The 23,728-nt window shown below is 55.9% G+C and overlaps 1 protein-coding gene across 11 annotated transcripts in view; it reads left to right on the top strand.

The window, feature by feature from the left end:
- The first annotated feature begins 6,854 nt into the window (after positions 1 to 6,854).
- The window catches only part of FAM53A (family with sequence similarity 53 member A), a 33,375-nt gene continuing 16,501 nt past the window's right edge, over positions 6,855 to 23,728 (top strand). The window contains exons 1-3 of one of the 11 annotated variants that reach the window (XM_038533294.1): positions 7,346 to 7,673; positions 7,829 to 7,981; positions 17,070 to 17,309. In XM_038533294.1, coding sequence (XP_038389222.1) covers positions 17,232 to 17,309 — 78 coding nt within the window. In that variant the 5' untranslated portion in view covers positions 7,346 to 7,673; positions 7,829 to 7,981; positions 17,070 to 17,231. The other 10 variants (XM_038533295.1, XM_038533293.1, XM_038533292.1 and 7 more) reach the window with 10 other exon arrangements.

Raw genomic sequence — 23,728 nt, forward strand, 5'->3', positions numbered from 1 at the left:
CTGCAAGGAGCCTGATGTGGGACTTGATCCTGGATCCCAGGATCACATCCTGGGCCAAAGGCAGATGCTCAACCGCTGAGCCACCCAGGCATTCCAGGTGTGGATTTTCAGAGAAAAACTGCAGCTGCCATGGATCATCCTCTGCCCGATGTCCTGTCAGCCAGTTCCCCTGAATAAAACTGGAGACGGTCTGGAGTGGCCTGCGTCATCTGGTCTTAAAGCACCTTCTCAGTGTGGGGGATGCTTTACTTCTCACGGGGGCACCACGTGGGATGGTGTTTATACCAGGATTCTAGCTGATAAGCGCAGAAGTAGGAATTGGACTGTCTGCGCAGCATGTGCAGCCTGACAGGCACCAGGTGCCAGTGGCTGCTCAGATCTCGTGGCACCAGTGGCACTGCCTGGCATCTGAGCCGCCTCGGCCTGGCCCGCCAGCACCGTAGTGTGACCTGTAGAGTCAGAGTGGAGTCCAACCCAGGCCCTGGGAATGACTGCCGGTGGGCAGGAAATGAGACGAAGGAGACTGTGCCAGACTTGGCCCAGAGAACACAGCCATGTCCAGGCCGTGGGCCTCTGCAGGGACAGGCCCCTCGGCCCTTCTCCTTCAGCAGTATAGACCAGACAGAGGGCACCTCTGTGGTCCGAGATGCCAAAGGGACATAACGTACAGACACAGGCAGTGTCTGGGTGGTTGCCTCAGGCCATGGAAGCAAGGATTTAAAGTCAGGCTAAGGGCGACTTCACAAGCTGGGGGCTCTGCCCACACGCTGTGCAGTTTGCTTGTTTAAAGGGCACCGTTCATGGGCAGCCCTGGTGGCTCAGTGGTTTAGCACCGCCTTCAGCCCAGGGCATGATCCCAGAGACCTGGGAATCACGTCCCGCGTCAGGCTTCCTGCATGGAGCCTGCTTCTCCCTCTGCCTGTGTCTCTTCCTCTCTCTCTCTGTGTCTCTCATGAATAAATAAATAAAGTCTTAAAAAAAAAAAATAGAGGGCACTGTTCAGTGGCTTGAGAACCCTCGCCTGCACAGTCTGGCCCCTGCTTGGGCCTGTGTGGCTGGGGTCTCCCGTCCCTGCTGCCCAGGATGCCGCAGGCCGCTGGCGGACCTCTCTGGCTGGCCTGCATAGCTCGTTCACCAGGCACAGGGCAACCGGCCAAAATGTCGGCTGCAAAGGAGAGTAGAGATGATGGTGGCGGCTGCCCCACATGAAGGGGCCATGTGCGGGGGGGGAGGGGGTGCACAGGGACAGGGCTAGCCCACCCACCCCCGGGGAGCATGGCTGGCCCTAGGTAGCCTTAGATATGTTACAGATTTAAATGTAAACAAGATATCAGAAGAGGATTTTGGAAAAGGTTTGTCACCTTTGGGACAGGGAGAGGAGAGTGGCCAAAGCCTAACCAGCACCAGGGAAGGCAGGCAGAGGGAGTGGGTTGATTTGAGGACCCTGGAACCCTGAGCCCTGAGGCTGACTAGGGGGAGCTGGTGTATCCAGACCCCAGCTGATGCTCCACAACGCTGGGTGTAACCCAGGCCTTCTGCCCAGGGGCCTGATACACCTCTGTCCCTGAGGCTGATGCCCTAGTACCTTTTGTTTATGATTCGGTAATCATAAAGTGAACAAATAGAGCCAGAAAAAAGAAGCCACATCATTTCTTTATCACATAAATATAAAAAATGAGTGAGTCCAGCTGTGAGGCCTTCTGGAAGAGGCGGACCTCCAGGGACAGTGACTGGGTTAGCAGTGGTCGGGGTTGGTAGGAGGGGGTGAACAGGTGGAAGATGGTGGCTTTGGGGGCCGTGACGCCACGCTGTGGGATACTGTGGGAGTGGGCACTTGTCATGATGCGTTCACCCAAACCCACAGAGCGTGCACCCCCAGGGGGTGACCCTGACGCTGTCTGTGGCCTCAGGGTGATGACACGTCTCCATCACAGATGCCCCACTCTGGTTTGGGTGTAGGTTGGGGGGGATGGCGGCACATGGGAGACCTCTGCACCTCCCTCTCAGTGTTACTCTAATCCTAAAACTGCTCTAAAAATAGTCTAAGGCACCTGGATGGCTCAATGGTTGAGCAACTGCCTTTGGCTCAGGTTGCGGTCCTGGGGTCCTGGGGTCAAGTCCTGCGTTGGGCTCCCTGCCCAGTGAGGAACCTGCTTCTCCCTGTCTCTCCCTTCCCCCACTTGCACCTGCTCTGTCTCTCTCAAATGAATAAATAAAATCTTTACACATAGATGTTTTTGCTACTAACTTCCTGTTTACGTCTGTTGCGGTCAGAGGATGGGCTCTACGGGATTTCTTTCTTTTCTTTTTTTTTTTTTCCTCTGTGGGATTTCTATCCTTCAAGGTGTGTTAAAGAGGTGGTGACCCAGGTTCCCAGTGGGAGGGCAAAGCACTCTGATGAAACTGCTGGCTGGCGGTGGTGGCGAGCAGGGCATCCTTCCTGTTTTATGTCCACTGCTCTATAATTGCTGCCCACAGTCCAGGAGGATGTTGAAATCCCCCTCGTGGGACAGGGTCTGCCTCTTCCTTGCTTCACTTCTGCGTGTTTCTGAGCCCCTTGGTTAGGGTCCTTCCATCCCTCTGAAGACCCTCCTCCCCTTAGAGTCTTGCTGCCTGGCAGCTCCCCAGCTCTGCAGCCTCTCAGTCCTGATGGCCCCAGTCCAGCTCCCGCAGGTAAGCAGTTTATTTTCCTACCTCTGTTGCTCCCAGGGGGAGAGGATGAAAAGTCATTAGGGAGAAGCACAGGCGGCCTCGTGTCAGCGATGGAGAACGGCCAGGAAGTTCGTCAAAGTAAGGAGGGGGAACCACACACATGTGTTAAGGGAAAACGTGTTAAGTGAAAACCATACACATGTGTTAAGGGAAACACTCCTGAGCAAGCCTGTGGGAAAGTGACAGGAATGGCTGCCATCCTTTTGATGGCAGGAGCAACATGGCCCAGGTTGGGTCACAAGAACCCTGCCACGTGGACACATGGAGCTGCTCCTGTTCATGGTGAGGTCCGCCTCCCCCCCTCCCCTGCCATGAACCACACCAGGGTTGTGCATGAGGCCGGCTGCTGCCCAGGGTGCCCCAGCTCCTGCTTGCCCCCAGGTGCGGGCGAGCACTGGAGCTGATAGCTGCTCTAGTGTGTGTGGCGGCTTCCCGCAGCCTTTTAGTCAGTGATCAGGGACAGTTTCTGCTAGTGGCCTTGCCAATGGCACCTCCTCCACAGTTGTGTGCACTGGGGACACTCCGTGAGGCATTGGGCTCTTCCGTCTTTGCAGTTGTCAGTGTGACCTGGAGATTCTGGGCTGCAGGGGGGGCGAGGGCCAACCCTTGGGGCAGAGACATGGCTGGGGTAAAGCCGCACATCTGCCCGCTGCCAGCCTGTGTGGGTGTCTCTGGATGGCTGTTCAGCTTTGAGGGCTCTGCCCCTGCCACCTGGGCCCCCAGCATCACCTGCTTCAGGGCCTTTGCCTGGCCCTTGTCCAAGGGCTCCCTGTGAGCCTCCAGACAAATCAAGACTACTGCCATTCCCTGGGTGCTCCTGCTCTGGAGGGTGTCCTTACCCCAGAGGGTCACCCCACAGCCCAGCCCCTAAGCTCCTATGTCCACTCCCCGCCAGGACCACAGCTCTAGGGCTGGCAGGTGCGGGAGGGAGGCCCCAGGGTCTGCATGTGGCACAGGTGTGTGCTCGGTGCCCTGGACTTGTGGCCAAGCCCTCTCGTAGCCCAGACAACAGCGCACTTCCCTCCCCACTCTGGTGGCCATCCAGCCGGGTGCTGGTTTCTGCATCCTCCTCTGGCACAAGTGTTACAACCTCTCTGGGCCTCAGTTTTCTCATCTGTAAAGTGGGAAATGAGCACACACAGGATTGACTGGATGCAAGGACGCTCTGCAAAGAGGTAGCGTCAGTGGCGTCAATGCTGACAGGCACCCAGCCTCGCATCAGCATCGCAGGTTGCTCCATGAATGCTGGGGACAGCAAAGGAGCGAGGGCAGGCCGGGGCATCCCAGGTTCCTCTCTCTCCTGGAGCTTAGCTCCCGAGTCAGGTGAGTTGTTTCTGCTCTCTCTCCTCTATCCCTGTGGCATTTCTAAAACGATTCCCTCAAAGTCAGCATGAGAGATGCTCTGGGATCAGAAATTCACTTAATTCTGGCAAAGCTGCATTCCACATCTCCTTACAGCAGTCCACTGACTGCAGATTGAAGGCTCTGATAAGTCCCGCAACAAGGGAGCCAGTATAACATGGAGTTGCCAAGTGTCCCCCACACTAATGGATGGTAAGACTTCTTTTGTGAACACCTATGGCAGCACAGTGAATGAATGGCTGAAAATACTATATTGTGGCTCCTTTTGGGATAAGATGGGGCAAGTCACTTGAAAGGCACTCTGCCTTCATGTCCCCATTTGCAGCTCCCTCTCTCTGGGTCCCTCCCATACTTGCCAGTTGGAAGCAAGGTGCTCAAAACCAAGTGACCTGACTCTTGCTTGTTTGGTGCTTGGCAGTTTTGGCAGGTGGTGGTCAGGTGATGGCCACCGGCAAGCTGGGACATCTCTCCCTTTGCCTGGCAAGTCCTCAGTGGGCCCACTATGTCCCCCAGTGAGGGGTAAGGGCTGGTGAGTGGTGGGGGGAGCTGGCAGCCGAATGCCTGGGAACACTGAGGCCTGAGCAGAGGAAGCAGCAGCAGCAGCAGCAGGGGGTGTGGGGTTTGGGGGCAGCTACAAGGCCCCTGGCCCCTCGCCCCCACACTGGGGGTTATGACCCTGACCTGCAGGGCCCTGGCCTCCTCTTTGCAAATGCGGTTTTCATTCCTGTGTCAAAGGTCACATGAGAGGATTGACATGGAGAGAGCTAGGAAACCATGTCCCCAGAGAGAGTGGACAGCCTCTCCTTGGAGGGAGGGGTCTATCAAGGACAACTTGGCTTTTCCCTGCCAGGGGCAGAGGCAGGTGCCAAGGAGCCAGGGTGCCTTCCCAGGGGGCCTCAGCCTCAGAGCGCCTATGGTCCAGGTTCAGTCCACTCTGCCAAGCTGTCAAGGCTGTTTTGTTTGTCCCTGGCTGTCCTGGGGAATCCAGGCCCCAAGGTCCAGCCCCATAGGGGTGAGAAGCGGTGCAGCACCTCTGCATTTACCCCTTCAGGGACACATTATTCAAGGTCCCTTCCTCCAAAAACACAACAAAAAATAAAAATTGCATTTTAGCTGGCATTGGTCTAAAGGCAAATAGATTAAATTATGTATTAACACATTTCCTTTGACCTAAGGTCTCATTTTTTTTTTTTCTGGCTTCCCTCTGCTCTAAGCTCAGCTGGCTCTCTTGTAATGGGGGGGGGGGGAGGGCTGGACCCTTCCCATGGCTCTCACATAGCAGGGGCCTGACACCCAGCCAGGGGTGGGTCCCCTCAACAAAACCATGGCAGGTGGAACTCGCATCCATCCATTGGCAAAGCAAGAAACCTGGCCCTGAACCTGAGGCTCCCACTGTGACCTCTGCTCTACTGCTCTGTCCCCACAACATGGGCCCTGGCTGCAGGAGGGCTCTGAAACGCTTCTCAGGTTTATGAGATCAAGCCCGATGAGAGAAGTTACTCAAAAGTGGCACAGGCTGTCTGTCTCTCTTCTTCCACAGTGATCCCAGTAAAGGCTGAGGGGCAGGTGGATTGAACCTGATTCATCTCAGGCTTTGGTGACTTGAGGTGTCACTGGTCCAGCTCCCCTGTGAGTCCTGCTCTGGCCGGGGTCACAGACCCATGCATCCTTGGCTAACCTGGCCAGTACCCATCCACTCTTGGAAGCCCTAGGACAGCAGTGAAGACCTCTGTGGCTTTGCAGGCCTGCCTATGGGAATGGCTGGAGCACCTGCGTCCCAGCAGTTGCCCCCAGGCCTTGAGGTGCTGCTGGCTCTGCCCCTGCGCCAGCCCCGCGGGGCCTCCTGATCTTCCAGAGGACACCAGGCCATATCTTTCCCGTCAGGTCGGGGAGCTGCATCCCTGACACTCTCTAACCCAACCCCAGGATGCTGGGTGCTTCATGCTCGCTCCTCCTCTGGGTCCCTTCCCGAGTGCCACTCCCTTTTCTCCCTAAACATGGCCCTCTGCCTCCAGGTGTCCCGGCCGAGGGGAGCGCAGAGCGGACAGGCAGGGAGCTCTGACTCCTATCTGGCCCCTCTCTACACCCCCATGCAGAGCCTGGGGCCTCCCCGGAGGAGCCCCGGACCGACCGCACCGTCCCAAAAGGCCGCTCCCGGCCCAGGAAGGTCTGCAGCCCGCCAGGAACGCGCGAGCGCCGCCCCGGGGCGGCCCCAGGGAGCGGGAGCCGGCGGGGAGGGAGACGACCACGGGAGGGGCCCTGGACCACGGCCGGCTCCCACTGCTCTGCCGGTCACTCCAGGCGGATCTGGGGGGAGACCCGAGAGGGCGAGCGCCTTGCCCCAGGTCACACAGCGGGTCGCAGGCAGCTCACCGGCTGCGCGCCGAGCCGCCCCAGCGTACGGCCAGGAGTGGGGAACCCTAAGCGACCCTTCGCGCCGGCTGTGGCCGCGCCCCCTCCCCGCCGCAGGCCACCGCCGCCAGCCTCCGCCGCCCGGTACCCCGACGTCACTTCCCCGGCAGGCAGAGCGCACGGCGGGCGGGGCTTCGGCCCGGGGTGGGGCCTGGCGGCGCACGCGCAGTCCTGCCGCCCGACGCGGATGCGCGATCCCGAGCGGGCCGACGGCGGGCGGAGCTGCGGGCGGGGCGTCGAGAGGCCGCTCCCCCGCCCCCACGCAGGCCCCGCCCCCGCGCGCGGCGCTGAGGGCACGGCGGGGCGCAGGCCGGCTGACGGGCGCGCGGCGGCTGCGGCGGGGGCCGAGGAGCGGGGCCGCTGGGGGCGGGGCGCCGGCCCGGTGGCGTTCCGCGCAGCGGAGGCGCTTGGCTTCTCGCCCGGGGAACGCGGCCTTTGGGGCTGGCGCCTCCCGCGCTGCCCCCGTCCGGCCGTGGCAGCCGCCGCTCGGCCGCCCTCAGGTACGCGGCCCGGCCTCGGCCCCGACCGGCGCGCGCCCCCGAGCCCTGCGTGCGCGCCCCCGAGCCCGTGCGCCCGCGCGAGGCCGCGCGTGAGTTTGGGCCGCCGGTTCCCGCGGCTGTCCGGCGCGGAGCGCTTTCGGCTCGTTACCCGGCGTTGGGGCTGCTGGCCGCGCTGGGGCTCCGGTGCCGGGACGCGCGGGCGGGCTGCTGGGCCGGACAGCCGGCGGCGCCCGGGGACGCGGCCTTCGGTGCCCGCCGGGAGTGTGCGCCTTTCCTCGGCGGCGTACCCCAGGACCGGGCGGGGCGAGGGCTCGGGGGCGCCCCCTCGCCGTCCCGGAGCCCCCGCCGCCTGAAGGGACGTGTCCCTCTCCCACCCGGAAGCCCGGGTTTGGAGCGGCGTCCGGCTTCCCGAGGCCGTGGTGGAGACGGTCTGGACTCTGCTGCTTCCAGCAGCCGCCCGGCACCGTCCCTGGTGGGGCAGGTGCAGAGGGAAGTGGCCTCCCCGGAGACCGCCGGCAGCCGGAATGCACTAGACGCCGTGGCTGTTCCTCAAGCCGCGCTAGTTTGCAGGAAGTCTGAACAGGGTGCTTTGACACAGTCCTCCCACCTGCGGTCTTCTGTAACCGTCCCTCCGGGGACCCCCTCCTAAGGCTCCCTGAGCTGTGGGCAGTGGCCGTGGCTTCACAGGTGCTTCCCGCGCCCCGCCACGGCCCCAGAGCGCCTTGGTTCTGCGGCGCTGCCCGCCCGAGGGTCACCCTGCTAGGGCGGCAGGGGGCGCTGGTGAAAGGGGGCCTTCAGGACGGCTCTGCCCACTGCGCGGGCTGTATGCTTTCTTGACCTAGGTTGGATTGGAAGCCATAGAAAAGAGAGTTCTTACTGCTCCTGGAAATACAGATGAGAGGAAACACCAGAGTTATTGTCACTGTCCCTAGTTACACGCACTGCTTGGGCACACTCACTGCTGGAGCCAAGCGGACACTTCGATGTTTTCACAGGTGCCTTGCAAACATTCCAGACCAACTTTTTTTTTTAAAAAAGCAAATGGAGTTTTATAGAAAGCCCTTTGGCTTTTTCTGCAGTAATATTTCTTTTTTTTAATGTTATTTATTCATGAGAGACTACAGAGAAAGGCAGAGACAGGCAGAGAGAAAAGCAGGCTCCCTCTGGGGAGCCCATTGCAAGACTCAATCCCAGGACCCTGGGATCACAGCCTGAGCCAAAGGCAGATGCTCAACCACTGAGTCACCCAGGTGTCCCTGCAGTAATATTTCTTTCTTTCTTTCTTTTTTTTTTTTTTATAAAGGTTTTATTTACTTAGTCATGAGAGACACACAGAGAGAGAGAGGCAGAGACACAGGCAGAGGGAGAAGCAGGCTCCATGCAGGGAGCCTGATGTGGGACTCCATCCTGGGGCCAGGATCACGCCCTGAGCCAAAGGCAGATGCCCAACCTCTGAGCCACCCAGGTGTCCCAGCAGTAATATTTCTTGAAGGAAAGTTGACTTTCACAGTCTTCTGAGCGTTTGTGATGCATAGGCATAATTATAAACATGTCCAGGAGCCTGGGCATTGTCACATGTGTTCAGTCATTTGACTCCTTGTGGCCTCATGAAGTGTGTGGTTCTTTACTGTCTCAGTGGGGAAAGGCAGGCCCAGGGGTGCAGCCCCCATCCGGGAGAGCCCAGCCTGTCGGAACCCTGTTCTCCTAGCCTGCTGGGCCTTCCTTACATCATTCCTCTCAGAAGAAAATTACTTGTTGCAGTGTTTTTTCAATTCAGTATGGTCTCCACAGAGCAGTGGAGAGAGAGCAGCGATCATCTCATTTGGGATGCAAGCTTCTCCTCCTTCGTTGACTTGCAAACGAGGTTTCCGTGCCCCTTTAACTTCCATGTGTGGCTGTCCAGAGCCTCCAGTTGTGGGTGTTAACGTTAGCACGATGCTGGTTCATCAGAACAGGTGACCTTTGTTTTGAAGTTTTTTCAGAACGATGTCTAGTTTGTCAGCATTACCAGCTTCATGGTGCTAGCATGGGACTTGGCTATAGGCTTTTCCAGGAACCGCTAAACACAGCACCCAAGTGAGCTCTATTAAGAGAAGGTGCTGAGCCCCTTAGGCAGAGCTGTACCCCTGGCTCCAGCACCTGAGAATAGCTGAGTGATCTTAGTGGTCCACATTAGCTTCCTCTGTGGCTTATACCCTGCCATGAGTGTGAGGACACGGCCCCTTTTGCTTTACCCCCCGCCTCCATGTTAAGAGGTGGCGATACTTAGGCCTGGCTCCAGCAGTGCCAGAGGGACGTTTGGCTCCATTTGCTTTGTTAAAGTGTCACTGCTTTAGTTGTTTTGGCAGCATTACCAAAGCCTCCAAAATTGGTGGCTTCAGACAGCAACAATCACTTATTGCTTATGGTCTTGGGGGCCCAGGATTCCCAAGCAGCGGACTGGGAGGTCTTGGCTTGGGGTTCTTGTGCTGGTTGGTCAGATGGCGGCTGGGGCTGGAGTGTCTCCTTGTGGGCATTCTCACTTGGCGTCTGGTACCTGGGCTGAGAAGGCTTGAGCAGCAGGGGCCCCTGGGCCCTCAGTCTTTCCCAGTGCAGTGGCTTTGAGGTGTGTCCTCCGAGAGAGCCACGTGGTTGTAGGGTTTCCCCACTTCAGTCTTGGAAGTCACTGAGCATCTGTCCATATTCAGGGGCAGCTGAAGTCTGCCTTTACGGGAGCAGTGCCAGAGGATCTGCAGTCGTGTGCTCAGACCAGCACATTACTGATGGCTGGCTAATGTCCATGGGGTGCCTGGGGATTCGTTGGTGAAGCGTCTGCCTTGGGCTCAGGTCATGATCCCAGGGTCCCAGGATCGAGCCCCACATTGGGCTCCCTGCTCAGTGGGGAGCCTGCTTCTCTCTCCGCTGCTCCCCCTGCTTGTGCTCTCCTGCTCTCTGTCAAATACACAAATAAAGTCCTTATTATTTTATTTTTAAAAATATTTTATTTATTTATTCATGAGAGAGAAAGAGGCAGAGACACAGGCAGAGAGAGAAGCAGGCTTCCTGCAGGGAGCCCAGTGCGGGACTCAATTCCAGGACACCGGGATTACAACTGGAGCCGAAGGCAGACGCTCAACCACTGAGCCATCCAGGCATACCATAAATAAAATCTTAAAAAAAAAAGTTAACGTCCAAGCAGACCATGTTGTTGCGTGAGTGCTCTTTGAGAGACGGCTCTGAAACCTGGACTTGGTTCTAATGTGTTAGCAGTGTGTTATGAGTCTGCATGGTACTCATGCAGAATGAATTTGGAAGGTACTTGGTCAGGCAGTGTTGGTGGGCTTCTTGTTGTTTTCTGTGAAAACCCACCCTTGGCACCTGATGGTTCTGGGCTGTGAAATGGGCCTGGCTCTGGGGAGGCTTTCTTTCATTACAGGGACACCTGTTGACTGTGTGCGCTGGGGCAGGCTCTGGGCACAACAGACTGAACGGGTACTTAAAGCTGTTCTCCAGTTTCGTGCTCCGGAAACCAGCATGGAGGAGCTGGGGTAGCTTGTCCAGAGCCCAGATTTTGGCTCAGGTATCTGGCCAGTAGCCAGCGGAGGGGGTCCAAGAGGAGTGTAGCCAGGCCTCTGCCTGGGACTCAGGAGGCAGAAAGGCTGTGTATAGAGATGACTTGGTCCATACACCAGGCTCCTGTTATTGTGGCACCTGGCTGTCCATGCACGTTCCTTGATTTATTTATTTTATATATATTTGAAGGTTTCATTTATTTATTTATTTGAGAGAGAGGGAGAGAGTATGAACATGAGTGGCAGAGGTGCAGAGAGAGAGGGAGAATCCCAGGCAGACTCCCTCCTGAGCACAGAGCCTGACACGGGGCTTGATCCCACAACCCTGAGGTCCTGCTTTGACCAGAAACCGAGAATTGGATGCTCAACCCATAGGGCTGCCCAGGTGCTCCACCAAGTTCCTTTATTCTACGAGTGTTTATATCAGCCAGTCTGCTGTAGGTGGCTCCCAAAGGGGACACGGCCCCTTGGTCCCTCTGCCAGAAGGTTCCCTCTCAGCTCATGTCAGGGGCCAGGGTGACGGCACAGAGGAAGCCTCCGGCTTGGAAGTGGAGACCACATCAGGCAGAAAGGCCGAGGGAGCAGAGATGCCCTGGGGTGATGTAGCCGTAGGCCCGCATGGGCAGCACACAGACTCAGCAGGTCCTGGGCAGGGCGGAGGGGCTTTGGGATAAAGCGTCTCCCGGAAGGCATGGAATGTGATGTTGAGGGTCACTCCTGGAGGTTGATCAGCAGTAGCAGAGCAGCAGGTGGAGGTGAGGGAGGCCAGCCCAGGCGGCATGGCAGACCAGGGCCCTGGGTGGGAAGAACTCAGTGATGCCAGCAGATCTGGGTGGGCACACCCTGCTGCATGTGCCCTTGCCATTTTCTGACACCTGACATGGGAGAAGGAGGACCCCGAGAGCACTGCAGGTGTCCAGGGAGGAGTGACATCTGAGTGGAGGCTGGGGGTCCCCAGTTTGTTTGTCAAGTTCTACCATTCTTGTGGGGAGGAGTTGGTAGGGGGCAGGGACTGCATGTGAGGAAAGGCGGATTGTGAACTTTGGGGAACAGACTCCTCTGTGTGGCTCAGCTGGGAATGCTATTTATGGGGACATGATACCATCTGAGGTGGCCATACAGCTATTTTGGAGGTTTGGAGGTGGCAAGTGGGGAGGCTCTGACCCTCACTGCATGGCCCTGGTGGGGTCACAGGGCACTGCTTTGCAGGCAGTAGCTACAAGAGGTGTCACGAGCGCCTGTGAGCCCAGATACACATCCTCTGTGGTCCCTGTGGTGCTCGTGTGGGGTGGAGCCTCTGTCCCTGGGGCTGGCCAGTTCTCTCACCAGGCACCAGGCTTCTGGCCTCCATGCCCAGAGTCCTGGCTTTGCTCCCCGTTTCCTGGCACCTCCCACTCAGGCTGAGTCTTGCCTTCCTTCTCTGAGTACCCCCTAAACAGGGCGCCGTGCTTATTGCTTCCTTGTATCTGCCGCCCGCTGGCATTGTGTTTGTGTCTTGCCTTTCCCAGGGGCAGCGCACATTCCCTCTAGGCCAGGATGCTGTCCTGAGCTGCTCCAGGCCTGGCTCTCCTGCTGACTGTGACTGTGTATTATACTTTGTGACCGTGATGGTCCATCTTGATGTTCGATTTCTTGTAAAGGGAGCTGGCTGGGCATTGTGGATTGAATTGTGTCCCCTAAAAGAACAGATTTAACAGGACCTGTGAATGTGACCTTGTTTAGAAGTAGGTCTCCGCAGATGTAATTAAGATGTAAATTAAGGGATCCCTGGGTGGCGCAGTGGTTTGGCACCTGCCTTTGGCCCAGGGCGCGATCCTGGAGACCCGGGATCGAATCCCACGTCGGGCTCCCGGTGCATGGAGCCTGCTTATCCTTCTGCCTGTGTCTCTGCCTTTCTCTCTCTGTGTAACTATCATAAAAAAAAAAAAAAAGATGTAAATTAAGATGAGGCCATACTGTATTCGGGTGGACCCCCATCCGATTACCAAGAAGACATACAGAGATTCAGGACGTGCAGGTAGACGGCCATGGGAACACGTGACTCAGCTGCAAGCCGGGGGGCACAGTGATCACTAGCCGCCACCACGTGCCTGGATAGAGGCAGGGAACCCCTGTCCTGAGGCACCCCCAGAGGAGCCGACCCTGCCCACACCTCGACTTCTGACCTCTGGCCTCCAGGTCACGGTGCTTAGAGATGGCAGCACCAGGAAGCTACTGCACTTAGATTTGAATGCATAGCCAGTGATCCCTGAACTTTGGCTTTGCCTTCGTGGTTTCAATCACTCATGGTCAATGTGGTCCAGAAGCTGATGATCCTGCTCCTGACGTGTAGTCAGAAGGTCAGCTGTAGCCTGGTGCTAGGTCACAGCCCCACATCACTCCCCTCCCACGTCTCACATGGGTGAATTTCTTATCTCTTATTTATTTATTTTTATTTTTAGAGAGTGGGGGAGGGGGAGAGAGAAGCAGACTCCCGCTGAGCAGGGGCTCTAACATGGAGCTCGATCCCATGAACCTGAGATCACAACCTGAGCTGAAACCAAGTGTCGGCTGCTCAACTGACTGAGCCACCTCGGTGCCCCCATGGTAAAATGTGGGCACTTCATCATCTCACATCATAAGAAGAAGGGTGAGGGCAAGACAATTTGAGAGACCACATTCACTTAACTTTTATCACAGTATCCTGTTACACTCGTTCTAGCTTATTGTTATTCTTGTTAATCTCTTGCTGTGCCTCACTTGCAAATTAAATTTTATCACATGTTCGTATGCATGAGAGAAAGCATAGTACAGTTGGTCCCTGAACAGCTAGGGGTCATGGGTGCTGGCCCTACCAGAGTAAAAAAAATCCATGTAGAACTTAGGATTCCCCAGAACTTACCTGCTAATGGCCTCCTGTTGGCAAGAAGCCTTACTGATGTCCTAAACAGTTCATTGATAGCTGTTTTGTGTGCTGTATGTATTATTTGCTGTTTTCTTATGATCAAAGAAGGGAGGGAAAAGAAAATGTATTATTCATATCATAAGGAAGAGAAAAGACATTTCTGGTGCTGTCCTGTACTTATGGAAAGAGAGCCCCATGTGAGTGGGCTTGCGTAGTTCAAACAATGTTGTGCAGGGGTTGATAGTATATTTAGGGTTCAGCACTGTCTGCGATTTCAGGTGTTTTGGGGGCTTGGTGTCCCTGCAGTGTGGGGCATTGCTGCATTAACACCTGATGACATGTGTATGTCCTTGAAGGAGATTAAATTGTTGCATGGCTGGGTCTGGGTTCTCTCCTGCCAGGCACTCCTTACCCACCTTGGCTTCTGAAGGGGCCGCACTAGCCGCCCCGTGCAGTCCTTCCACCCACTGGTTTTTCTGCTGCTTTTGTGCAGCAGGTGCACACTGCACTGTGCCATGGCCCTCCATTCACCGGGGTCACGCTGGCCAGCCCTCACAGACATAGCATGCCATGTTTTCTTTGTTCTTCTGACCTTCTGTGAGTTGTGATGGAGTATGCCATGTTTGATGTAACTGTGTCTGAGTAGGCTGCGGCCCATGCTCCTGCCTGACAGAAGCATGGCCCAAGCAGGAAAGTCTGGGGATCTTGTGCTGTGTGGCATTGCTGTCTGGCCCTTGGGGCTGCTGTCAGCAATTGGGGCTGCTTTCAGGCCCACAGGGCTGCTATCTGGCCCATGGGGCTGCTGTCCGGCCCTCGGGGGTGCTGTCCTGCCCTTGGGGGTGTTGTCTGGCCCATGGGGCTGCTGTCTGGCCCACAGGGCTGCTGTCCGGCCCTCGGAAGTGCTGTCTGGCCTGCGGGGCTGCTCTTTGTCCCTCGAGGCCGCTGTCCGGTCCTTGGGAGTGCTGTCCTGCCCGTGGGGCTGCTGTCTTGCCCTCAGGGGTGCTGTCCTGCTCTTGGGGCTGCTGTCCAGCCCTCAAGGGTACTGTCCTGCTGGTGGGGCTGCTGTCCTGCCCATGGTGGGGCTGTGCAGCCCTCAGGACTGCTATCTGGCCCTAGGGGCTGCTGTGTGGCCTGTGGGACTTCTGTCTGCTCTCTAGCCTATGGCGCTTCTTTGGATCGCGGTATGCGTGCTCTGGAGCCTGTTCTCTGACCAGCTCAGCAGTTGGGTGAGGTCGTCCCATCTCCTCTGTCCCCTCCCGGCTGGTGCACACCCAATCTCAGGTGGCGTCAGGGAGGATACTTGCCTGAAACCTCACAGGGTGTTTGTCACATGCTGACTTAAGGAAAGAATCTTGTCATTCGTCAGCACTCCTTGGTCTGCACTCTGCCTGGGAGGAGGAACTTCCCCTCCTACTTACTGATCTTTTCCAGCTGTTTCCATCAATACAGACTCACGGGTTTGTATTTTATTCTGTGAAGTGGAACATATGCCTCTTGGGAGCTAGGCCCCATTCTCTGCACACGTCCTGGCTTTCTGGTGCCTTTGAGACACTCCCACTGCATCTTGCCCGAGCCCTGGTCCTGGAAATCAACGATGTCCCCAGGGAATGTGTGGCCTGTTTCTCAAGCGAAATGCTAGTCATAGCGTAGTTTGTTCAGGTTTTGTTGTGGCTGCTGTAATCTTTCTAGTGTGGTGTGTGCTATGTGCCACTAGGAGGACTGACAGGGTGGTGGACACAGGAGGCCCATGGCAGGGCCTTTGCCATTGTGGGAGGGTGCAGTTGCAGCAAAAGTGGAGGGGTGGAGGGGTCCTTGTAAAGCCTCTGTACTTGGAGAAACGTTGTCAGTTGGGGCTTAGGGTGAATTTATGGGGAGAGGTAGTGAGAGCCCGGCCAGGTTGCAGGTGGTAGGACCTGCCTAGGTGACTGGGGGTGAGTGGTATAGGCATGGAGGTGTGGCTGGCTCTATTTGGTTCCCTGGTTCTATACACATTTATGTAGAGCCACTCCCAGGGTAGAGAGATACTTCCCTGAGGAACCAACTGGCCCTGGCCTGGGCTTTGGGGTCCCTGGCTGTGCTGGAGCAGGTGGCTGTCCCTGCCTAGGATGGTGGGAGCCCAGGAGAGTGTTGACAGTGAGTGCCTCGCCTAGCCTGGAGGAAGCCTGAGTGTGCACGATACCTTTGGTTGGGATGAGCTCACGAATTCCAGGGCCCTGGGTGAGCCCGTTGCATGCTCTGCCAAAGGGAGAGCCCCATGCCGTTTCTCAGCTGCCTCAACATGTGCCCAGGTACCCAGTGATGGTGGGCTGTCCTCCCCATGCTTGCTGGATGCCTCTCTGGCCCCACTTTGTGAGGCTGGCTTTAGGTGTGGTGTCGAGGCAGTGTCTGTTAATGCCTGTTGAGTGTGCGCATGTTCAGGGGTGCCCGCGGGTGTGAGTCTCTCTGGCCTCTGGCAGCATCTGTGCAAAGGTCCCTTGGTTTTCTCCTTGGTCTGCGGATGAGCTCTGCTGGCACTTTCCATGAAACCATGTGCTTCTTGCACTCCCTGCCAGGATGGGTGCTTCTAATATTGTGTGTTCTAATATTGTTGCTTCCACACACTGGGCTCTCGGGCAGATGTCCTAAGTGACGCTGCCCTAGAGGGTCACCTAGTGGGTGTGACATGGGGCCTGGTTGTCCACCCTGTGGCCCTCTGCCTTGTGCATGGTCTGCTGGACCCAAGGAGGCCTCTGGGAAGGGGGGAGGGCTCAGGGTCTGGTGGTGGTTAGGACATTCTGGAGGTTTTGTCGCTGCTCTCATTTTTTAATTTCTGAGAGCTCTTTTCTCTTTCTTTAAATACTTCTTTTTAAGGGTATTCTGATCTTATTTTGTGGGCTGGGCACCTTCTTCTGAGGGCAGGATTGTTTCCTGTGGGTGGCTGGGGCCCTCCTGCCTGACTGGCACCGTCCATGGCTTCCCAGGCAGGTGGCCTTGCTCCTGCTCAGCAGCGGGCCGCTAGGAAGAGTGGGAGCCATGAATGGCGGGCGGGAGACAGGCTGCACAGGGGCTCAGGGCCCTGTCCCTGCTGGTGTCTTTGGGCAACCAGGTCCTGGGTGCAGCCTGCAATGCCCCCACTGGGCTTCCCCTGCCACCCCTGACCTGAGAGCCTAGGGCCAGGCTCTGGGCCCCCTGTACCCTCCCCTGGGGGCCAGCTGGCTGGACTGAGGTAGGGGTGTGTAGCTGCTGAGGGCAGGGGACAGTGGTGAGTGAGAGTCCAGTGGTTCACAGCCAGCTGTTTCTTGTATGTAGAATTTGGCTTCTTGTCGCTGTCTTCCATCTGCTTTACACTTCGAGGGGTGGGTGGTGAGGTGGCCTCACTGCTACTTCGGTTGGGGCTTCAGGACTACTAGATCTCAGGTAGGCACTTAACCTGCCATCCTTCAACCAGAATGCCACTTTTATTTTTTTTTATTTTTTTATTTTTATTTTTTCAGAATGCCACTTTTAGTACCATTTCCAGGAGAGAGCTCACACAGTGGTCTTTAAAGCAGGGGGGTTTTCGTCAGGCGGAGGTGACAGAAATATTCAGCACACAGTACTCAGCATATAACAGATACCCGCCCAGTGGTTCTGCATGTAGTCACTTCTTTCTCTTTACCAAAAACACAGACACAGAGTTCTGAAGAGTCCTTGGAAATGGATTGTTCACCTGTAAAGTGGAAATCAACTTTGAGGGTCAGCTCTGACCCAGCAGTGGCCCAGGCCTTCTGAAGCCTGCTGTGCTGAACCCCACTGTCTGTTGGTACAGACGGAGGACACAGGGCCCTGACCATGGTCACACTCATCACTGAGAAGCTGCAGAACCAAAGCCTGGATGACCTTGTCTGCAAGAGCTACGATGCCGGCCAGGTAAGCTGGCTGCAGCGGCAATGGGCAGGACCCTGGCCTCCTCCAAGGGTCAGGGGAGATGGCCCAAGCTGGATGGAGGATGTGTGGCCAAGGCCTGGGGGGATCTGGCAGCAGGAGGGCTGAGGGGGCTGTGTCCCAGGGCTGTGCTGTGCACACGCAGCCCCCACATCTCCTTAGCATTCTGATGGGTTTCCAGCATTGTTGAAACAACCCAACTTTTAGTGAGCATCTAGCCTACTCCTAGAAGTATGCAAATCCTAAGTGCATAGCATGCACATTTTCATACCTGTTAAATGTCTCTCTGGGCAAGCAGCACTCAAACCCATCCTGATGCCCCTCATGTAGGCGCCACCCCCCCTGAGAGAGCCTCTGCCTTGAGTTGTCACCACAGGTTAGTCACCTGGGTTTGAACTTCGTGTAGGTGGAACCGTTTTTCTAGGGTCATGTTAATGTGAATCTCAGGACACCAGCCCAGTGCTGGTTCAGTTGTAGGTCCAGACAGAGGAGGCTGAGCGTATGGCCCTTGCATGATGGTTGGAGGTCTCCTGAGTGGTCCCAGTGACATAAGGTACCCAGAATGGTCTGGCTGTAGTCCCTTGGCGTGCCAAGGCAAGCAAGGTGGTGGGGAGCTGTGGATCCCAAGCCTCTGTTTTGGGCTTGTGGCCTGAAGTCACAGCAGGTGGTTTTGAGGCTCTGAGGCTCAGCATTAGACACAGGAGCACCAGGGACAGGAGCTGGGCCTGTGTCTACAGCCCAGGGTGGTTGGGGGAGCTCAGAGGCCTTTGCAGTGTGCTGCTTGCTGGCCTTGGGCTCAGAGCCCTGATGGGATCCTAGCAGCACACCATGCACCTGCTCCTGTCTTCACTTGTGCTTGTATGCAGCAACTGTTTTGTGGAGACTCTAACCAAGACTGAGAATGTGGTGCAGCACACGTGTCATCAGATGGCCATGCTCCTTTAGGATGTTTGGCAAAGTGTAGGCAGCCAGGTGCTATGTGGCTTTCCTGGGGAGATGGGCTAAGGATCGTGCCTGCAGGGCCCCCCTGGTGGTGCAGACATGGCTCCATGTGCTCTGCTTCCTCGAGGCTGGTCCTAACACAACAGAGAAGGGCCCTTGTGAGACCCTGCTTGGGAGGTGCAGCTACACGGTCAGCCTGCTCCCCCTCCTGCCTTTGCTGCCCAGGGACATTCCGAGCTCCGTTCTGTTGCCGTTGGTGGTGATCTGTTTGTTTTGGCTAGACACGTGCTTTTTAAAAGATGGCCTGTTAACGTGGTAGGTTTCTCTTCCTGAAATGGGAGTGCTGACCTTTCCTCTTCCCAAATCCGCGTCTTCTGAATTTTAAGAGCCATTTTGCTTTTGGAAGCAGAGTTCTGGTGCATGGCAGAGTGACCTACAGCCCAGGGCAGGCCACCACCAGGGTTGGCATGGTGGGGTGTGGATGAAGTCCAGTTGGTCTTTTTTCTTTTGTTGTCCATGCTTTTGGTGTCATATCTAAGAGTCCTTGGCTGAACAAGGTCATGAAGGTTTACTTTTATGTTTTCTTTGAGAGTTTTATATTAGCTTTCACATTTAGGTCTTTGATCCCTATTGAGCTACTTTTGTGTGTGGTGTGAGGTAGGGGTCCAGCTTCATTCTTTTTTATGTGGATTCAAGTTGTCTCAGTGCCATCTGATGAGAAGACTCTTTTTTTCCCCTTGAATGGTCTTTGGCACCCTTGTCAAAAGTTTACATTTTCAAAAACAAAGTCTTTGAAACCTGGTGTATGTTTTACACTTAACAGCAGATCTCCATTTGGATACCAGTCTTCCTTCCTTCCAGATTTTATTTATTTATTTGAGAGAGAGAGAGAGAGAGAGAGAGAGAGAGAGAATATGCAAGTAGAGGGGCAGAGGGAGGGACAGATGCCCCGCTGAGCAGCGAATTCTTGGGATCATGACCAGTGCCAAAGGCAGAGGCTCAAGCTACGAAGCCACCCAGGTGCTCCTGGACACCAGTTTTTCATTATAGAAATATTTGATCTGTATTTAGATTTCATGAAATTTATACTTGAAAAAGTAGATTTCACATCCTGCCATTGTTCTAATAAGCATACTGAAAAGTTTAAAAAAAATTGGATTATTAGTTTTTTTTTCTTTTTTTTAATTTTTATTTATTTATGATAGTCATACAGAGAGAGAGAGAGGCAGAGACATAGGCAGAGGGAGAAGCAGACTCCATGCACTGGGAGCCCGACGTGGGATTCGATCCCGGGTCTCCAGGATCGTGCCCTGGGCCAAAGGCAGGCGCCAAACCGCTGCGCCACCCAGGGATCCCTGGATTATTAGTTTTAAAGCTAAAATTTAAGATAGTTAAATGTAAATAAAGTTGGAAATCACTAAACATTTTCTGCCTTTGTCTCTCTAGCCATGTGCCAACCTGGTCACTCACATGTCCTTCCCTGGGCACTGCCACATGCCAAGTGTCAAGTGAGGAGGTTGTTGGTCAGGAGGAAGTGCTGGGAGTGGGAGGCCCAGGGGGGCTTTTCATCCAGTTCTGAGGTCTCTGCCCTGTTAGTGTCCACTGTGTGGCCATGCTGCACTCAGCGCCTTCTCGTGGATGTTCTGGGCCACCCCATGTCCTCTCTGTCCTCACCCATTCAGTGTGGCTGGCTCTTTATTCTCTGTTCCTTTCTCTGGCCTCAAGTGAATTCCCGCTTCCTGTCAAGGCTCCTGGTATCTTACAAAGTCTTCTGATTACCAGGGTGAGGTCAGCTCTTCCCATTTTGCCTCTGTGATGCTTGGGGGACATAGGCTAGTCTAACTGACCACAAAGGCCTAGAAGCACATGGGTTTGTGTCTCCTACCCAAACAGGACAGTGAGTGCCTTGAGAACCAGGGCAGAGCTTCTGGTGTTTTCCATAGCTAGTGCACTGGGTCATGTCAGCAAATGCTGGTTGTCAGCGAGTGTGGATGGGGGACCTGGGGCAGCTCTGTTCAGGAGCATACTCCGTGCTGATAGGAAGGCTCCTTTGTTGCTGTCCAAGCATATAGCTACTTAAAGCATGTGGTTACTAAGCCCTGAGATTGGTTGGGGTGATGGGAGCTGAATTTGTATTTTATATAGTTGAAGTTTAAATTTCAGCAGCAGCCTGTGGCTCTGGCTGTCCCATGGGGCAGCGCAGATGGAGAGCATCATGGGTGTTCAGTGGCCGTAAGCTGTGCCCTCATGTAGCCCCTCTGTAGCCACACCTGGTTTCCTCCAAACAAGCTCTTTCATCTCTATGATTTGTCATTTCCAAAATGATCTGTGCGGAGTATGTGACGGTTTTTTCACTCAGCACGATGCCCTAGAGATGCATCCAGGTGGTTTTGTGGTTCAGTGGTTCACTCCTTTGGGTTGCTGAGGAACACACGTGTAAGGGTGTACCAGTTACCCATTGAAGGATTGTTGTAATTCCGATAAAAATCCCACTACAATATTTGTGGAACTTGGCAGGCTGACTCTAGAGTTCTCAAATGAGCTGTAGGTTCCCTGATTCATTCGTTTACGACTTGAGGCCATGGCGCCACCATGCATGAGTGGACATGCATGCTGTCCCTGAGGGGCTTGTGCTCTCGTGAGAGGATAGACACAGTGGCCCTGGGACCATGGCCAGGGTCTGGTGGAGCTGCAGGGGAGGCAGAGAGGTTGGGAGGTGTGGTGCAGACTGTGCACTGCAGAGGCGGGAGGGGTCCGTCTGTTGGTGGGCAGGTGGACGCTTGGGGCCTCGGGAAGAGGACGAGCAGCCATCAGGTGGGCAGCCCCAGATGTCAGGTGGGAGCGTGCTGTCTCAGTAAGCAGAGAGCCAAGGGGCCCCCTAGTCTGTGCTGGTGGACAGTAGAATAAGAAGGTGGTGTGAGGGTGTTGAGAGTTGTCCTAGGGCGGCTGGGGCCAGACCCGACCCTCAGTGGGTGGAGAGCCGCGTGCACCTGGGGGTGGGAGTGGGTGTGGGGGACTGAGGGGTGGGTTGTGGGATGGAAGTGTGGTGGTGGGGGGTGGATGGTCAGGAGGTTCAGTACCATCCGCTGTGTGTCCAGCTGTACAGGTGCAGGCTTGGATGGTGGGGAGTTTGGCTTTTAAAAAACTTTGTCAAAAATGTGCTCTTTTAGTGAGGTATTGTTTCATACAGTGAACGTGCAGCTTGGGTGATGTTCAGCTGGATGAGTTCTGCAGGTGGTGTGCACTGCTAGCCTTGTCACCATCACCTGGACAGGTTCTGACCCTTTGGTTGCCCCACATGGTGCAGCGTGTCCCAGAACATCACAGAGGCGTGGCTGCGCGGCCTGTGCTCTGGCTTCTTTCCCTGACGAGAACTCTTCAGAGACTCACGATGTAAGTGGTGTGGCTTACTCTGCCGTGCAATCTGTGTCCCTGCTGAGGGACATTTGGGCCATTCCCAGGTTTTGGTGGGGGCTGCCCGCAGGCATCTGCCTGCAGCACCCAGGCCTGCAGCTTGGCCTGGCCACTGGTCACACCAGGTGCCATGTCGTCTGGGCTCTGACCTCATTCCCTGGATAACCAGGGAGATCTACACCTTATGTTCTGCTCACTGGCCAGTTGGGAGTAACTTCAGATCTCTGCCATTGGGTCATGTGCCTTTTTCCTTATTGATCTGTAGGAAGTCATTGCTGGGTCCTGTCACGAGTCTCTTTTTGGATACATGTTTGTTTTTTTTTAAGATTTTATTTATTTATTCATGAGAGACACAGAGAGAGGGGCAGAGACACAGGCAGAAGGAGAAGCAGGCTCCATACAGGGAGCCCGACGTGGGACCCGATCCTGGGTCTCCAGGATCACGCCCTGCTGAGCCACCGGGGCTGCCCTTGGATACATGTTTTGCAAATATTTTCTGCTGTCCTGTGGTTTGCCTCATTGTGGGTGACTTTCAATGAACAGAAATTCTCATTTCAATGTGGATGGAAGCATCCATGTAAGTTGGTGTGTTTTGTATCTCACTTAAGAAACCTTTGCTACCTTGCGTCTTGAAGATGCTCTTCTGTGTCTTTTTCTAGAAGCATCTGTGTTACTTTAGTTCAAAGACTATACTCTGGAGTGGAGTCTTGTGTGTGGGATGAGACTAGGCCAACAGTGGGTTTTCTTTTTTCTTGCACGGATGTGTGGTGAACCCCATGCCCTTTCTGGAAATGGCTGTGCTTGCTGCACCATTCGTCAATGGGTTCCATCACTGTCACAGAGCTTTGGAGCCATCCCACGTGTGCGTCCCACTCTCACTCCAGCCCCAGGTGGGGAGACCAAGGCTTACACAGAGGAACCAGGCTGCCCCCATCAGGGCTGCTCAGGGCAGTGGATTGCAGGCCGCAGGCTGCACTGGCTGTGCCTGGGCTCCATGCTGGACGGTGTCAGGGTGCATGTGGTGTGGCCAGGCCTGCCTGGGGGCCGGCCTGTGGTCTCCACACCCCCTGGTGGCCTCTTCTGGTCAGGACTCCTCAGCGTGAGGCAGACTATACAGCCCATCCCGGGCATGGAGGCCCTCGACGCCACAGCTGTCCTCCCATAGAGAGGCCCGGGCCAGCCCTGCTCTGCGCCCCAGCACGGGTGCTGTCCATAAAACCCATGTCCTCTGGCTGTTCCCCATGGCCGCTTGTGCACCTTTGCACTGAGCTGGAACCTGGGCCTCCTATGTGGGAGCCATTGGAACCTTTCCCTGATGGATAGTGGCTCTGTTCAGGTGTCCTGCTGTGTGTGGGGATCACAGCTCTGGGAGGGTGCTTGTGCCTGCTACTCACCTGGGGGACAGTGGCTGGCCAACCTGGTCTGGGGGTAAGTGGTGGGGTGGGGTGCTGGGAGGTCTGTGAGGGGTTGTGGGGGGACATGGGAGGTGATGTGGCGGTGCTGTAGGTGCTGGGAAGGCTGTGGGAAACACCATGGGGATACTATGGGCACTGGGAGGGATATGGGGGTGCTGTGGGGCTGCTAGGGGCACTGGGAGGGATGTGGGGAGTGCTGGGGGCACTGGGAGGGCTGTGGTGGCGTTGGAGGTGCTGGGAGCACTGGGATGGCCATGGGGGGCATTGTGGGGGCATTGGGGGTGCCAGGAGGGCTGTGGGGGTCTTTGGGGGTGCTGGGGGTGCTGGAAGGGCTGTGGTGGGGGCTGGGCCATAGTTCTTCAGGGGTATTTATAGCAACAAAGAGGGAGGTAGGATTCCCTGATGATGTAGATGACCAGCTTGTGTGTCAACAATTTCCTGGGAGTTTTGGAGCTGCTTCTTCATTTTGTCACCTGACCGGGTCCTGGGCCTGGGGAACTGCTGGTCACCTGGTCCTCCTGAGCATGGCCAGGTCTCTCTAGCTCTGTGCAGCTGCTGGGTGATGCAGCCCCAGGGCAGCCATCTGTTGGCTCCAGCCCTCCTAAGCCCCACTGCCCTGGGGAGCCTGGCCTT

Source organism: Canis lupus, chromosome 3 (genome assembly GCF_011100685.1).
Source record: "Canis lupus familiaris isolate Mischka breed German Shepherd chromosome 3, alternate assembly UU_Cfam_GSD_1.0, whole genome shotgun sequence".
Taxonomy (NCBI): Eukaryota; Metazoa; Chordata; class Mammalia; order Carnivora; family Canidae; genus Canis; species Canis lupus.